At 37.5% G+C, this 17112-nt stretch overlaps 3 protein-coding genes across 3 annotated transcripts; 1 reads left to right on the top strand and 2 right to left on the bottom strand.

Moving 5' to 3' along the window:
- The first annotated feature begins 1728 nt into the window (after positions 1–1728).
- On the top strand, positions 1729–3443 carry LOC135626374 (UDP-glycosyltransferase 87A2-like). Its single transcript, XM_065131607.1, has 2 exons — positions 1729–2352; positions 2450–3443. Exons 1-2 carry the CDS (start codon positions 1842–1844, stop codon positions 3310–3312), a joined length of 1374 nt encoding a protein of 457 aa, XP_064987679.1. The 5' UTR covers positions 1729–1841; the 3' UTR covers positions 3313–3443.
- A 119-nt stretch (positions 3444–3562) lies between these two features.
- Positions 3563–7030, bottom strand: LOC135626375 (aquaporin SIP1-1-like). The gene is made up of 3 exons (XM_065131608.1): positions 6568–7030; positions 6227–6499; positions 3563–3917 (listed from the first exon to the last, which is right to left on the bottom strand). Exons 1-3 carry the CDS (start codon positions 6859–6861, stop codon positions 3768–3770), a joined length of 717 nt encoding a protein of 238 aa, XP_064987680.1. The 5' UTR covers positions 6862–7030; the 3' UTR covers positions 3563–3767.
- A 1287-nt stretch (positions 7031–8317) lies between these two features.
- Positions 8318–9206, bottom strand: LOC135626741 (uncharacterized). Its single transcript, XM_065132319.1, has 4 exons — positions 9112–9206; positions 8889–9019; positions 8691–8797; positions 8318–8607 (listed from the first exon to the last, which is right to left on the bottom strand). Exons 1-4 carry the CDS (start codon positions 9161–9163, stop codon positions 8484–8486), a joined length of 414 nt encoding a protein of 137 aa, XP_064988391.1. The 5' UTR covers positions 9164–9206; the 3' UTR covers positions 8318–8483.
- Positions 9207–17112: the final 7906 nt, after the last annotated feature.

Genomic DNA, 17112 nt, shown 5'->3' with positions numbered 1-17112 from the left:
TCTTGGCCCGATGCCCGAAACTATGGCCCAAAGCCTTCTGTCGATACATCGACCGATCCTCCGGCGCGACATCCAATCTTCTGACATGTTTTTCTCTAGCTCAACATGATTCTTCATGCTTTAATTGTCTCTCCATAATCGAAGCTTCGTGCGTCACTCAAAAATCATATTAAATCATAAATATTATCAATTGGTTTCATCATCAAAATTCGAGATTCAACAAAACTAATGATTACTTCAAGGATTATCATAATTATCTTTAAAAGGTACTAAAGATTAAAAAAAAAGGATAATTACATTAAGGATCATATCAAAGGAAACATAATAAAAATATCAAAAGGCTAGATATATGTTAGGGATGACAACTATGTAAGACAATAAGTTTCGTTCATGACCTTAAAAACGATTAATCATATTTATGGTTTTTCAGATGTAAACAATTATAAAGAGAAAAAAAATACATTTAATGTAAAACAAATAGATGAAGAGATTAAGTAGTGATATTGATTTAGCTCTGACGATACAAAGGACATTGATAGTTTATTAAAATCAAATGTTGGACCATATACTATTTTGTTTGTGTAGTAGTCATGATGAATTCTTTAAGTTAATAATTCATAAGTTTTTTACATGAGATACAAAATGAGAAAAATGCTCACCAGAATGGATATTATTATGATCGATAAATACTATAGAAATCGTAATAAGATTCAAACTATTCGAAGGAGTCTTAATTATATTCAAACTATTGAAAAGGTGAATTCTTAGTAAACTATATTTATCATCATAAATATACTGTGTCTATAGGAAGAGGCACAGTGTTAGTGGATTCTGTAGACATGATCGATAAATAAAATTTTCAAAATTTTATATGAGAGGGTGTATAAGAATTTGGAGCTTGATTTTGAGTTTCTATTTTAATTTTTTTAATATGATAAAAAAAAATTAATTTTGTTTCATAAACATAGGAAGCGAATGTTGAACTATATAAATATAAATATAAATATTTTTTGTCGATTTTCTGATATATGTTGGACTCTGAATTATTGTTGTTGGCTTCTCCATCTTCACCCTCCATAACAATTAAGTGAGTCTTGTAGATATTTTGAATTAGCGGTGGAGAAACGAGGAAGGTGAGTGTGATATTTCTTTCCATCACTCTCTCTCGTTTGCTCCTCGTCGATGAAGTGGACCTCCTGCAAGCAAGAACAGAAGCACCAAAGACCCTTGATTGATAACACGTGCCATCTGATACATTTGATTATAAGCTTGAAAGGACACAAATGATTTTAATCTTAGATATGAGATACGACGTAAACAACAACATGCTTGAAAGGTACCAAACACATCCATCCTATGACCAGTTTGAAGTATGTTTATTCACAGGAATACAAATGAGATCTTGTTAATTTTGAAAGCTCTCAAAGATTTGTTTATTGTATTTTTGGGAGGAAACTCAAATGTCTATCTAACCACAGTTAATCAATATATTATCATTTTATTTTTCAGAAAAAAACAAAAACTATGCCTCCTTTCCTTAACTCGAGAAAAGTCATGTCAAAATCCAAAGCTCATTGTATTAGACTAACAGACTAACCATCAGGAAATCCAAAGCCCATTGTATTTGACTAATAGACTAACTACAAGAAAATTACAAGTATTAAAAAGATCATTGGTTGAATATATATACATATATATCCCCAACAACTTTAGACCACTGGTTTTACCACTGTCCAAAGGGTAAGACTTCAACGGTCGAAAGCCGATCGCTTCCACCTTGTTTCAAATAGAGCAGCTCCCCTCAGATCTCTCCTCCCCACCTACGCCGCCGCATCCTCCCCATGGAAGCCCCCCACTCCGCCGTGAACGCCCACGTGGCGGTGCTGCCCTACCCCGGCCGCGGTCACATCAACCCCATGCTCCGCCTCGCCCGCCGCCTCGCCGCCCGCGGCTTCCTCGTTACCGTCGTCCTCACCGAGGAGTGGCTCTCCCTCCTCTCCGACTCCCTCCCCCAGCCGCTCCCCGCGGCCGTCCGCCTCCGCACCATCCCGGACGTGGTCCCCTCGGAGCGGGGCCGCGGGGCGGACTTCGCCTCCTTCATCCGGTCGGTGCTCGTCCGGATGGGCAGCCCCGTGGCCGCCCTTCTCGCAGAGCTCGACCCTTCCCCGGACGCCATCATCGCCGACTCGATGCTGCCCTGGGCGCCGGTGATCGCGCATCGCATGGGTGTCCCGGTGGCGGCGTTCTTTCCCCAGGCTGCGAACGTGTTCTTGGCCTTCCAAGAGCTCAAAACCCTCGCCGCCTGCCGGTCGCAGCCATCGGAACTCTACCAAACCGGGACCGACACCACTCGTACGCAATGCTAAAATTCAGACCCGATAACCCGGAAACCTTCGTCCAAACCCGATCCGAGTTCTACTAACGGATCCTAAAAACTCGTTTGAAGCAGGTAATGGAGACGGGTTTCTCGACCGCTTACCGAAAGCAGCCTCCGGGCACCTCGGCGACTTCATCACCCATTCCGCCGGGGAAGGCATGCTCAAGGCCTTCATGGACGGCATCGCTTGGTTCAGCTCCGCTCGGTGCCTCCTCTTCAACTCCTTCGACCGGCTCGAGCGCCGCGCCTTCGACAAGCTGCTGAGGGCCAATCTCTCGGTCCCCTTCTACCCGGTCGGCCCCTTCGTGCCCGACGCGGCCGACGACGAGGAGGCGGCCACCGCCCCCTGCTGCAAATGGTTGGACTCCCAACCAAAGAGCTCGGTGTTGTACGTCTCGATGAGCAGCTTCCTCCCCGTCTCGGGCGAGGAGATCAAGGAGATTGCCGTGGGGCTTCAGATGAGTGGGCATCACTTCCTATGGGCCGTGCGAGACGCGACGAACACCGTCCGTGAGCTGATCGGCGAGAAGGGGATGGTCGTGCCGTGGTGCGACCAGCCGAGGATGCTGCGCCATCCTTCCGTGGGGGGCTTCTTGACGCACTGCGGCTGGAACTCGACGTTGGAAGCCATTGATGCAGGCGTGCCCATGCTGACATTTCCACTGATGTGGGATCAGTACCCGAACAGCAAGCTGGTCGTGGAAGACTGGAAGATCGGACTGCGGCTGGGGGACGAGGAAAAGGATGGGGTTGGGAGGGAAGAGGTGGCGAGGGCGGTGCAGAGGTTGATGGACTTGGACGCGGCGGAGAGCAAGGAGCTGAGGAGAAGGGCGATGGAGCTCAAGGAGAGGTCTCATGCGGCACTGAGAGAGAAGGGGTCGTCTACCATGAACCTGGACGCTTTCGTCGACCACCTGTTAGGGAAAGCAGACTGAAGCTTGTATTCTTGAGTTTCTCCTAATAACGACGACCATCTGTTTGTACTAATGGCCCCCTCGGGCTAGTATTCTGCTCTATCACCAAATCATATGTTATCAGATCCTAGTGAAAAAGCCTTTTGTGCAAAGCTGATTGCTTCTCGAGTTGGCCGATGATACATGTTCTTGATATCATAATTGATATATCCTAAAACTTAATCATGAACATGCACAGGTCCACAAACAAAAACAACAACAAGAACACACGTACACAACTACTTGTAAGGTTTTGATGGAGAAAACACAAAAGTCATTGACAGAACATAAATGGTTATCCATAGTTATAGTAGCCTATATACGTGCCATCTAACTGTAGAGATGGATGAATACTGCAGTTTTACCAGTCTATCTAATTAGGTTATTTCACTGCGAGCATCCCAGAAATAAAAATTTCACACTTAATTCGGTACCCCTCAAGCTTTTTTAGCCTTCTCTGCACGCTGTGGGAAGATAATCCTGAAGAACCAGCCAGCAACAATGGCGCCGATGAATGGGCATATCCAGTAGACGTAAAATTGCTCCCACGTATTATGGCGATTGTTGATATATGCCCAGCCAAATGCCTGTAAATATTTAGAGGGATCATGAGCTACCAAGAATCCTCGTTGATTCTATATCTATATCAAATTGTAGCATCAAATGAGATGATGGGAGAAAAAAAAAAAAGCTGATAAAAGAGTGGTCACGAAGTAGGATAAAGTTGGAATAATGACGTAAACTACCAATCCAATTGTCTTTTGAGTTCGTCTATTAGAATGACAAATCGCACATGCTATCGAGATATCCTAGTTCTTACAAAAAAAAAAAAAAGTGTGAACCATCCTAATTTTACATCAAAAGGGCTTTTACAACCACGACAATAATTAAAAGGAAGATCCGCGGGAAGCATACGAGAAAAGTCTGTGAACTTATATACATGCACGATTACATGCATCAGCGAGAGCAGAGCATCATAGTAACAAAATAATAGCTTCATTTAGAATTTCTGCTGAAACCATAATAGTAATGCTAATGTAGCTGTTGATGGATATGATTTTTTGTTACTTCAAAACTGTACAAGCACAGTGCTGATGTCCAGCCACAATTGCTGTGCTGACATAAGAATGTCTGACCAGCCATAACATCTTAATTGGTATTCAATTTAGCATCTAGGTCCATTTCCTCCACTCTCCACTTGATTGGAATTCATGAATACAATTGGATTGGTATTCATGTGCACAACAAGCACTATGCTCCAGAAGTATGAGATTGCATAACCTTGAATAAGCATAGCTTTTAAGTATTATCTCCTATATTCTGACCATAACCCTCGATGATCTGGGAGGACAATAATATTTAGCTCTGAATTTGGATCGATCATAGAACTAATCAGTAGGTAAACTGCAGGTCTATAGCAGGTTCCTATAAATTCAAAACAACAAGTTAACAAATAATGCAAATCTAACACAAGATGGGATGGAGCGGTAGCCAAAAACCATTATGATTCCTTAGAACTCATAGTAGAACTGACAAAATAAATAACACAAGAGGCTTGGTGTTATGGTAAAGTTGCTTGTTTGCTACCTCAGACAAGGCTTGAGACTTGAAAATAAACTCCCTAATTGGATGGGTTAACTTTGCTCAGAGTCAGCCTGACCGTCTCTAGACCATAATCCATATGGAGGGGAGTCTCATGCCTTTGACCATCCTTTTTTGATAAAGGTTAAAAGGGTGGTTGAAAAGAAATAATGTAAGAAAGCAAAAAAAAGAGGAAATTATGAAAAACTACATGCCATGAAAATATTTGTTTATGATATTTCTTCCTACATGTTTATTTTCTTCAACCAATACTCACTTTCTTTATGGACCTTATCAGGAGTTTAATCCTGACTAAATAAAGCACTAACTAAGTAACCCACATTTGCAGAACAGAACATCCACTTCTAGGAGATCTGTAATCCCATGAATTCACACATAAACATCATCTAGCACTTTAAAAATTCATAATGGATCGATGACCCCCACTCTAATCTAAAATGTCTATATTAATACATTGTCTAAACTTGAACTCTACGCAACCAAATATTGAGCTCAAAACTACACCTGAACCGAACCAAAGATGCATCAATTTCGTTTTGTTGCAAACAACCATGTAGCCGTAGTTCATTGGTGTTGAAACTTGTTAGGTTGCAAATTGATCTTTATGATTTGGTGATGAATTCCATTCCCAGGCCTCCAGGAGGCATATTACTTTTCGTCAAATTAAGGCCATTACAATGATCTTTGATGATGTTGCAACAGTTGATCTCGCACTTGAGGTTAACAGAATCATCCTGACTCTCTTGACCATGGTAAGAAAATACAGTAACTAGAAGAGTAAGAAATAGGTGGTCAAATTCAGTAGAAATCAAAAGTCAATTGTGAACTAGGAAGAAATAGAAATAATAGTTATATTATCTATCACATATCTCGATTTTTGAACATATAAAGAAAAATCATCTCGACTGTAAGCTTATCTATCTTATATATGAGAATCCTTCTTTGCCGAAAAGTGTTCACTTTACCAAATTGTTCCAAAGAGACGTCTCTTTTGTACTGTGTCAAACAGTTTCAAAAAAATCGAAACTATACTACTCAAACTAACATGCTTTTACGATGGTTTGTGATATCTGCAACGGATTCTATAGGAGATCCCTCTTTCTATTGAAGAGGTTCAATGTTTGATGTATTTCCTAACTAATTGAAACATGGAAGTCTCTTGCGTTTTCTTCCCCTAGCAATAATCCAGGGCGGCAATGAGCAAGAGATGAGTAGGCATCGATGATGGTGGTGATGATGATAATGATGGGGCAACATATAGAGAAACGAAGAGAATAAGATGGAGGCAGCTCACATTAGCTGGATTCATGGCCGGTCCAGTGTAACCAGCGCCCGCTACAACCATCGCAACCGTGGAGACGGCGACCATCCACGTCTTCACGACCGGGCTGCGAGGGCCCCTGATGATGATCCAGAGCACGGCCAAGGTGATGATGAAGGTCAGCACACCTTCCGCCAAGGCCCCCGTGTGAAGATCCACCTTCAACGAAGGCCCGCCCAGCATGCGCTTGTGCTGGGGAGGCATGACTTCCATGATCGCCAAAGCCCCAGCCACCGCCCCAGCCGCCTGCGATCAGGAACAATTCGAAGGACGGCCAATGATCGATCGAGTTAAGGACGAAGATGTAACACTACCTGGGCGGGGAAGCGGAGCGCCATGGAGAGGAGGTTGTCGGACCCCAATCCGGCAGCATAGAACGCGGCCGTGGCAGTGGGATTAAAGCTGGCGCCGCCGATGGCGGCGGTGATGAGGCCGAAGACGAAGACGAGGGCGAAGATGAGGGTGGTGGTGACAAAGAGCGAGAAGGCGACGCCCTGGATCTGGAGGGCGGCCGTCACGAGGGAGGTGGCGGCGCGCACGGTAGAGACGCAGAAGACCCATAGGAACGTGATCAACCCGTCCGCCGCGGCGGCCCTTATAGCACCCATCACGGCCCTTCTTTCGTATGGCTATTCTCTTTGTAGAACGATGGAAACCCTATAAATAAAAAAGAAGGGTTCGTTCGGTGCTTCTCCTCCTCCTCCTCGAATTCACCGGGGAAGAAGAGTAGATAGGGAAGAGTCCTCAGGATGGGTGGGTGCGAGGGTGGGTGAGGCGTGCCCCTGCTCTATCTCCAACCAAATCATCAACGATTTCGGCGGTGGATGATGGACGAGATGAAACGATGACACCATATCCAACGGCTCAGGGAGCACGAGTAGGAGGAACACCAAAAGTATCCTTTTACATCGCATTTCCGACGTCTTCGATCTGGCGAATTTTTCCGCATATGGTCGTTGTCCTGTGACGGGCGACTCAAGTTCCGTTTCAACGGTAGCCAGCCAATCCAAAACGAATCGGGTCAACGATTTCACGGTTTGGACTCGAATTGAAACCGGATCGTATGATTCGATTCGGGCTCGATGATTTTAAACAGGATAAATAAAAAAAAATATATAAGTAAATTATATGATGTAGTGGTTAGTATTTTATATAGGATGATTTTAGAACTGAAATCGGAATCGCTTGTAATTGATTCAGTCTCAGTTCCTAATTTCACAAAATCAAAAATCGATGATTACAAAATTCTGATCACCTTTTGGTCTCATCTCGATTTTGATATATTATGTTGATCATTAAAAATATCTTAAGTGAATAGTATAAAAGATTAAGGGTGAATTTTCAAAACGAACATTTTTATAAATGAAGAAAAGCTGAGCACTCCGTGGAAAATTCGAAAACGAGAACTGATCTATGAAAAAAAAAAAAGAGTTTTATAAGAATTCAGCTAAGAGTTAAATATTATTATTTATATTACGTTAGGATTCCTTTTCATTCTTTTTGTTTTACTGCATGGTTTGAGGAATCAATGCATTCCGGATTATAGGTTTGAAATTGATAGTATTGTATGTAAGAAATAATTGAAGTCAATAGAGAAGTCATCTAATATGATTGAAATTAATATAAATTTTAATTTATAAATAATATTATACGTTGATTTAAAATTGAAAAAAGATAAATACGGAAATCAATAACTGCTTTAGAATATTATATATATATATATATATATATATATATATATATAATTAGATTTGGCATAAAAGACCTAACTTTTCATGTTTTGAACTTCTATTTATTACTTCAAATTATTTCAATTTATCCTATTTGATTTTTGTTATAAATTTATTGTTTTTATCATTTGAATTGGATTATAATTAATTAGATAATAACTGATCTATCATTAAGATAAACAAAATATATTAAGTATAGGAAAAGAAATAATGATAAACAAAATGATTATACTTTTTAAGTCTTTGAATATGATTTTCAGGTACACTAAAATAATATTTGATTTTCAAATCTCAACTAAGAAAAAAATCAAACAATATTTAAATTCTCTCTCCCTTACACACACATAAATATATAGTTATATCAATATATATACAACGATAAGATCAATTGGTCGATGCAATATATATATACACACACAAATAAGCTTGTTCTGTCATTTCTCCGACCATCTCGACATCGGAACTCGAACACCGCAAGATCATGTCGTCCGGCATAGGAGCTAAGCACGGGCTTTCTTGGTGGCGAGCTCGGCGACATGGAACTGAGCCGTGTACTTGTGCGCCGCGACGTCCGCCTCCTCGCGCGGCGGCTCGTTCAGGAAGGCCGAATTGCTCCTTGTCCACCTGCGTAACAATCACCGGGAGTTACAACTTCTGTGCAAAGTACACCTTAGCATGACAGCAAACCAAGAAGAAGGCGGGCGTACCAGTCGCCGGTGTTGGTGGGATTGTCCGGCAACGGCTCTGCCGCGGGCTCGGTGTTCTGGAGTTGGTGCCACAATAGAGACCTCCTCAGTTCTAACTCATCCGTCTCCTGAACTCATCAAACCACGTTACCGTACTGTTCGATCAAGAAGGACGACAGCAAAGAAGAGATGATGGAGATGGGGGGCCAAGGAACGAACCTGATGCCGTTTTGGAGAATTCGGAGCTGATCGCGACTCGTACGGGCCTTTTTCTCCTTCGACTCGTCCGTGAGAACTCCGGTAGATCTCGATCTCTTCTTTCGTCAGTGATCTGTTCCTCCTGTGTCGAACTGTACACACAAGGACTTGCACTCAGTAATCCATCAAGTCGAGATGAGAGCTAAACTAAGATAGAAGCTTAATGAATGACCAAGATCAGTACCTGTTTCCGGATCCAAAACGGGTGACGACCATCCTGCCATGAGAGAACCCATCTCTGCCTACTACTAGTTTCTCTTCGGCCACAAACAAACACACCTGTGAGCGCAGGTTGAAGTTTCCCATCCTTATATATATCCACAGTGTGCATGAAGCACATAACATTTGGTCAAACCAGCGTCATAAAAATAATATAAAAATGATAACTATGTCTATCCTCAGGCAGGTAGGAAGACATAATCCACTGATTTCATAACATACTCATATCTCAACTAATAATACTAATAAATCTTCGATTTCAGACTAATAGTTGTGCAGTCTAAACAGTATACCAGAGTCAAAATCCATCGACAAGGAGGATTGAAGCAGCCCACTGTATCTATGTATTAAAAGATGCCTTAGTTTGTAGTTAATCTAATCAGTGCCAAGTCAACCTGACAACCAATCCTTATCGACTCAAAGTATATCCGACTCTGTAGCAAATCAAAAGCTACCAAAGTCAACTTGACTCAAGCACCACTTAGGACTGTGGACATCCTTATCTAGGGTTCCTGAGACTTCCATCACTTGCACTTATGGTCTATTCGAGGATATATCTTCCCGACAGTTACTTTGCTGACAAGCCACACATAGGAAATCCTAATCTAACAATTATATATATATATATATATATATATATATATATATATATCACAAGAGTAGAACATAGGATCTAATAATGTGTTATTTGTTCATCAAATTTATTATTTTCTGTTTGTTCAATATGGAAACCAATTCCGATTTAACCTAGTCCTATGTTCAAGCTGAACTTCTCTCTTAATCCCTACAAAAACTACGTCGGGATATTTTTGATAATACCCCTCCAAAGTTAATATAAGTCGGATAAGTCAAATGTATATGTTCAAGGTGTTTTGTGACATACTTAAGAATCCCCTTTTATAGTGGACATTTCAAACCGTATATTACACGGTCCGTGAGATCGTGAGGGGTGTTGATTGTAACCATCACTATCTTACATCGAGTTCAAGATTACATAGTCTTATGACATGTGGCACCAATCGGATACTATATCGACCAAGTAGTTCTACCATGTCAATCATGTGGAGCCTAGGTGTTGACCTCACGGGGCTAACATGTTAGGTACATAATGTGGACACGTTTGTCACATCATTTTTTTTTTCATAGCGAAAGTCTACGACACTAATTTTGAATCTTATAATTCTAAGATAAAACAGTGTAAAATGAATCTACAAATAGTTTCTCTTAGAGAACATGAGATTGTAATATAAATGGCAAAGCTCATTAAAACTGCATATAGATCCGTGTGTTGCACATATAATAAGCATTCGGGAAATCTGAAAACAAAGAATCCTTTTTCTTAAGACTAAGAATATGTACTAAATGCTTCTGCACGATGAAACAGCTTATCCCAAGCACTGCAGCTCATCTAATTATGCCACCGTAAAATGACCAAGAGCAAAGATCAATGGAGAAAGGAAAGGAATTACCATTCTCGTGACGACTCCAAATGCAGTCTCTCTTGTTTGAAGAGAATTAGTAGAACGATGCCTCAGATTATATATATATATATATATATATATATATATATATATATATGGAGACCGAGTCCCAAGACCGCTTGGGACTCGGTCTCTCAGGTGCTCTGGGCGATGGTATTGCCAATAGTTAATGCTGTCAGACAGTGGTACTGTCAGAGCTCGGTCTTCGAGCTTTGTCAAGCGGTGGTACCGCTTAGTGTCAGTCTGTAGGCGGTAGTATCGCCCAATAATGACGATGGTACTGCAAGTACCCCGAAATCCGAGTATGTGGCATTTTTGAATCCAATTCTGAAGTCGTTAGGGCCTATAAATACCCCACACTTTTTTGCATGAAAGAACACAAAAGTGTGAACAATATTATGAAATTATAGGGTGTTAAAAATATTGTAAAAGAGTAAAGTCCTCCTACTCCCTTTCTAGAGTTGTGATCATTCAAGTGAGGCATGAAGCTTATAAGGGTTATCTTCTAAACCTGTGAAAAGGAGAAAGCACTGTAAAGAGGTAGTTGGTCTTCGCTTATTAAAAAAAAACCATTAGTGGACGTCGGTGACCTCGATGGAGGAAGAATCAGTGGATGTAGGTCATAACGACCGAACCACTATAAATTCTGGTTTGTATTTCTATTATTGTCATTTACTTACTTTACAATTGCTTCACTTCCACCTTACTTGGCTTTCATTATCCTTATGAACAAACACGCTTTCAAGCAATCTTCTGAGATCAATTTTTTCATTGTACAAAGTTTTTAAACCGATATTTTTATCCGCTGCACTAATTCACCCCCCCTCTTAGTGCTGACTCAATCCTAACAATTGGTATCAGAGCTCGATTGCTCTCGATTTGGTTTGAAACCCAAGATAAATGGCTTTTGCCGGCAATCAAGAGAGTCATCATTCAATTATACGTCCACCCATGTTCAATGGGACAGATTACACATATTGGAAGACTAGAATGAGGATCTTTCTAATCTCAATGGATTTTGAGTTATGGAACCTTGTGGAAAATGACTTTCAAAAGTTTTCTCTTCCAATGAATGATTGGAATGAGTTGGAGAAGAAGACATTCACTTTAAATGCCAAGGCTATGAATGCCTTTTCTTATGCTTTAGATAAAAACGAGTTCGATCGAGTATCTATTTGTGAAACTACTTTTGATATTTGGTACACACTCGAAATCACTCATGAAGGCACTAGTAGAGTAAAGGAGTCGAAGATAAATCTTTTAGTTCATACTTATGAATTATTTCGGATGAAGCCAAGTGAAACTATTATCGACATGTTTACCCATTTTACGGATGTCGTCAATAGTTTAAAAGCTCTTGGCAAATGTTTTTTGAACTTTGAACTTGTTAATAAAATCTTGAGATCATTTCAAAAGAGTTAGGACCCTAAAGTAACGGTCATTCAAGAAGCCAAGGATTTAAATAATTTTCCTCTCGAAGAACTTATCGGGTCACTAATGACCTATGAGATGATTTGCAAAGCTCATGAAGAGCTTGAGAATAACCTTCCAAAGAACATGAATGATATGACACTAAGAACTCATGAAGACCATTTAAAAGAAAATTCAAGTGATGAGGACTCTGATGATGACTTGGCACTCTTAACAAGAAAGTTCAAAAAAATTTATAAAAAGAAAAATTTAAAAATGACATTAAAAATAAAATTGAACCCAAGAAAGAACAAGTTATATGCTACGAATGCAAGAAGCCGATACATTTCAAGAGCGAATGTCCCCAAGCAAAGAAGAAACAACTAATGAAAAAAAAAACTCTTAAAGTAACATAGGACAACGCAAGTGCATCCGAAGAAGAGGAGCCAACCAACATAGAGCAAGTTACTCACTATGCGCTAATGGCTATCGGAGATGAGGTAAGCAGTTCATTAGATGTAAATTTACCTTTTGATGAATTACTAAGTACTTTTCATGATTTATTTGATGAATATAAATTAGTTAGTAAAAAATATAAATTATTAAAAAAAGAGCATGCTTCTCTTATTAGTGATTTTGATAGATTAAAAATTGAGCATGATGATAGTTTAGCTGCTTGCACACAATGTAATGAATTAGAAACGCTTAAAAAAGAGAATTTACAACTACATGAAACTTAAAAAATTTTTGAAATAAGTAGCAACTCCTTAAACATGATTCTTGTGAGTAAGAATCATGTTCATAGAAGAGATGGAATCGGTTTTGTGAGTAACACTCATAAAAATCCAGTCATCTTTGTTAAAGGCCTAACTTTGCATGTTTTACCCCGAAACAAATATAATTTTTATTACAAATTTGGATATGTTGCTTATCAATATCTGTTTAAGAGATGTAGTCCACATAAATTGATTTGGGTTCCTAAATGAACCATAAAGAACTTCATGCAAAATGAGAAGTTAAATCGATTGATTTTTGAGGCACCCAAGGTCAAATGGATATCTAAAAATCATTCTTTTTTATAGAAATGTTTGTCATCACAAGCGAGAAGCAAGAGATGATATCTTAATAGTAGATGCTTAAGGCACATAATCGGATATCCATCTCAATTCTCTAAGCTCACTAGCCTTGACGAAGGGTACGTCACATTCGGAGATAATAACAATGGTAAAATCATTGGCAAAGGAACCATAAGTAACAAATCTAACTTTTTGATTAAAAATGTGTTGTTAGTTAATGGTTTAAAGTACAATCTTTTGAGCATTAGTCAATTATGTGATAAAGGATATGTCATTAGATTTGAATCTAATTCTTGCATTATTGAACAACCACACAAAAACACCTCTATGATTGCCTAAAACAAAATAATGTACACTATTAACATTGATGATCTTTGTAATGAAATATGTTTTTCAGTTTTCAATGACGATGCTTGGTTTTGGCATAGGAGATTAGGTCATGCTAGCATAAAAATAATCTCTCAAATCTAATCTAAGAGACTTGTAAGAGGTATTCATAACATTAAGTTTGTTAAAGATAATGTGTATGATGCATGTCAACTAGGAAAACAAATAAAAGGTAGTTTCAAACCAAAGAATTAAATAAGCATCTCTAGACTATTACAATTGATTCATATGGATTTGTTTGGACCAATTGATACATCAAGTTTAGGAGGTAGCAAATATGCCTTTGTCATTGTGGACGATTATAGTAGATATACTTGGACATATTTCTTGGCACACAAAAGTGATTGCTTTAGATATTTTTTTAAGTTTTGTAAACTTATTCAAAATGAAAAAGGCTTTATGATTTCATCAATTCGGAGTGACCACGGTGGGGAATTTCAAAACCATGATTTCTAAAATTTTTGTGAATCTAATAGATACAATAACAATTTCTCTACTCTGAGAAATCCTCAATAAAATGGAGTAGTAGAAAAAAAGAGTAAAATTTACAAGAAATGATAAGAACCATGTTAAACGAGCATAGCCTACCCAAATATTTTTGGACCGAAGTCGTTAATACGACATACTATGTCATGAATAGGGTTCTAGTAGGACTATTACTTTTCAAAACTCCTTATGAATTATAAAATAACAAAAAATCTAATATTACATATTTTAAAGTTTTCGGTTATAAATGTTTTATCTTGAATGAAAAAGATACCTTAGGAAAGTTTGATGTAAAATCCGATGAAGGGATTTTTCTTGGCTATTCTACTATTTCAAAAGTCTTTCATATTTTTAACAAAAGAATTTTAGTTATAGAAGAGTTTATTTATATTGTCTTTAATAAAATTTTTGAATTTAAGAAAAAGAATTTGATGATGATCTTAATTTTGATGTTTTGAATTTAAATAGACCCTCTCCTCCAACTAGCAACTTGGATGCATCTTCTTCCAAAACATCCTTACCAAAAAAATGGAAGTATGTAGATGCTCATCCTAAAGAGCTAATCATATGAGACACATCAAAAGGGGTTCAAACTCGTTCTTCTCTTAAAAAGTTTTGTGCCAATGCCGCTTTTCTTTCTCAAATTGAACCTAAATGTATTGACGAGGCATTGAAAGATGATTTATGGGTTATCGCAATACAAGAATAGTTGAACCAATTTAAGAGAAATGATATGTGAAAGCTTATTCTAAGACCAAATGACCATTTAGTTATTGATACTAAATGAGTTTTTAGAAACAAACAAGATGAATTTGGTATCGTGGTTAGAAATAAGACTAGATTAGTGGCCAAGGGTTTCAACCAAGAAGAAGATATCGATTATAAAAAAACATTCGCTCTTGTGACATAATTAGAAGCCATAAGGATGCTCCTTACTTATACTAGTAGTAATAATTTTAAGTTATTTCAAATAGATGTTAAAAGTACTTTTCTTAATAACTTTATTTTCGAAGAAGTTTATATTGAACAATCTCCCGGATTTAAGAATGATAATTTACCAAATCATATGTTTAAATTGATTAAAGCTCTCTATGAATTAAAATAAGCCCAAGGGCTTGGTATGAGAGACTTAACTTATTTCTTATCCAAAATAATTTCTCTAAAGGTAAGGTCGATATTACATTGTTTATCAAAAAATTTAAAAATAATTTTTTTATTATTCAAATTTATGTTGATGATATTATTTTTTATTCTATAAATGAATCTTTATGTGAATCGTTTGCCAAGAGTATGAGTCTAGAGTTTGAAATGAGTTTAATGGGGGAACTAATATTCTTTTTAGGCCTACAAATTAGACAACTTAGTGATGGTATTTTTCTTAGTCAAATAAAATATGTATTAGAATTACTAAAACGGTTTAATATGGATAATTCAAAGGCTATCAATACTCCTATAACTACCCCCACTAAATTAGACATTGACGAAAGTAGAGAAAGCTTTGATAAAAAAGCTTATAGAGGTATGATAGGTAGTTCACTATACCTCACCGTAATTAGACCGGACATCATGTTTAATGCATGACTTTGTGCTAGGTTTCAATCTAACCTCAAGCAATCTCACTTAAAAGTTGTTAAAAGGATTTTTAGATACCTAAAAGGAACCCCTAAACTAGGATTATGGTGTCCAAAATCTAACAACTTTGAATTGCTTGGTTATGTCGATGCCGATTTTGTTGGCTATCAAATAGATAGAAAAAGCACTTCCGGAACATGTCAATTTTTAGGACACACACTTATCTATTGGTCTTCCAAGAAACAAAACTTGGTTGCATTATCGAAGCCGAGTATATAACAGCAGGTGCATGCTGTGCTCAAGTTATATGGATGAAAAACACTTTAGAGGATTATGAAATTCACCTGAAAAATATTCCCATAAAATATGATAACACAAGTGCAATATGTTTAACAAAATATCCTATTCAACACTCTAGAACCAAACATATTGACATTAGGCATCATTTTATAAGAGATCATGTTAATAACCATGACATATCTTTAGAGTTTATTGATACAAAATATCAATTAGCCGATATCTTTACAAAAACTTTATGTGAAGAATAATTTGATTTTATTAGAAGGGGGTTAGGGATGTTCAATTGTCCGAATGTATGATTTTGATGTATATTATTTTCGGATTTTCTCAGCTTTTATGAAATCTGGAATATCAATCTATTTGGTATCAAATTTTATTTTATACAAACTTAATGATTTTTGATACACTTAGTTCCTTCACTCATCGAATTCATTGACAAATGCATCTTTCACGGATTTCACTCTTGTGAATTTTTTAATGAGAAACATATTTGATTTATAAAGTATTATTCATGGATTTCTTTTTCATATGATATTCCCTTCCCATGAATTCTTCCTTACTCTTCTTGTAAAAGAAGAATTTTTATGAATTTTTAGTATGTGATAATCACTTACAAGAATGAGGATTTGATTTCATATGAATATCTTGATCATTTTCATAAATCCCTTCTCATTGTTAAAAAATTGAAGTGTGATCACTTACAAGCTCACTTATTATTTTGAATTTGACTTGGTTCAAATCATTTAAAAAATTTGGTTCTTAATAGATTCCTTTTTACCCTTCTCCCTCTTCTTATTTTTTATGGCAAAGGAAGAAAGAAACTTAACTTGCACATATAAAGAAGAACCAAAAAGCCCTTGAGTAAAATTGTTAGCTCATCCAAAAAGTTATCATGTAAAGTTTTTGCTTACCTTCATTTATAGTTTAGATAAATTAGTATGAAACTTACCTGAACTTTTACCATAATTGCATTGTTGAAATGTTCTTTTTATTAATGATAAAGGGAGAGAAATATGGTAAATTGATGACAAATTGAATGTTTATGACAAATGATAAATATATAAAATGTATCTTATCGTAAATGCTTGTATGTTTTGCGAATGGTTAAAATATAATTGGAATCATCAAATACATCATAATACATCGCAAATACTTGAAACATATCAAAACGTATTTCATATATATTATAGATACTTGAAATGTTTTATGAATGCTTGATAAATGTCTTTCATTATGATAAGATATCATGAGCTC

Source organism: Musa acuminata, chromosome BXJ2-11 (genome assembly GCF_036884655.1).
Source record: "Musa acuminata AAA Group cultivar baxijiao chromosome BXJ2-11, Cavendish_Baxijiao_AAA, whole genome shotgun sequence".
NCBI lineage: Eukaryota > Viridiplantae > Streptophyta > Magnoliopsida > Zingiberales > Musaceae > Musa > Musa acuminata.
This window is presented reverse-complemented; position numbering and strand designations above follow the sequence as displayed.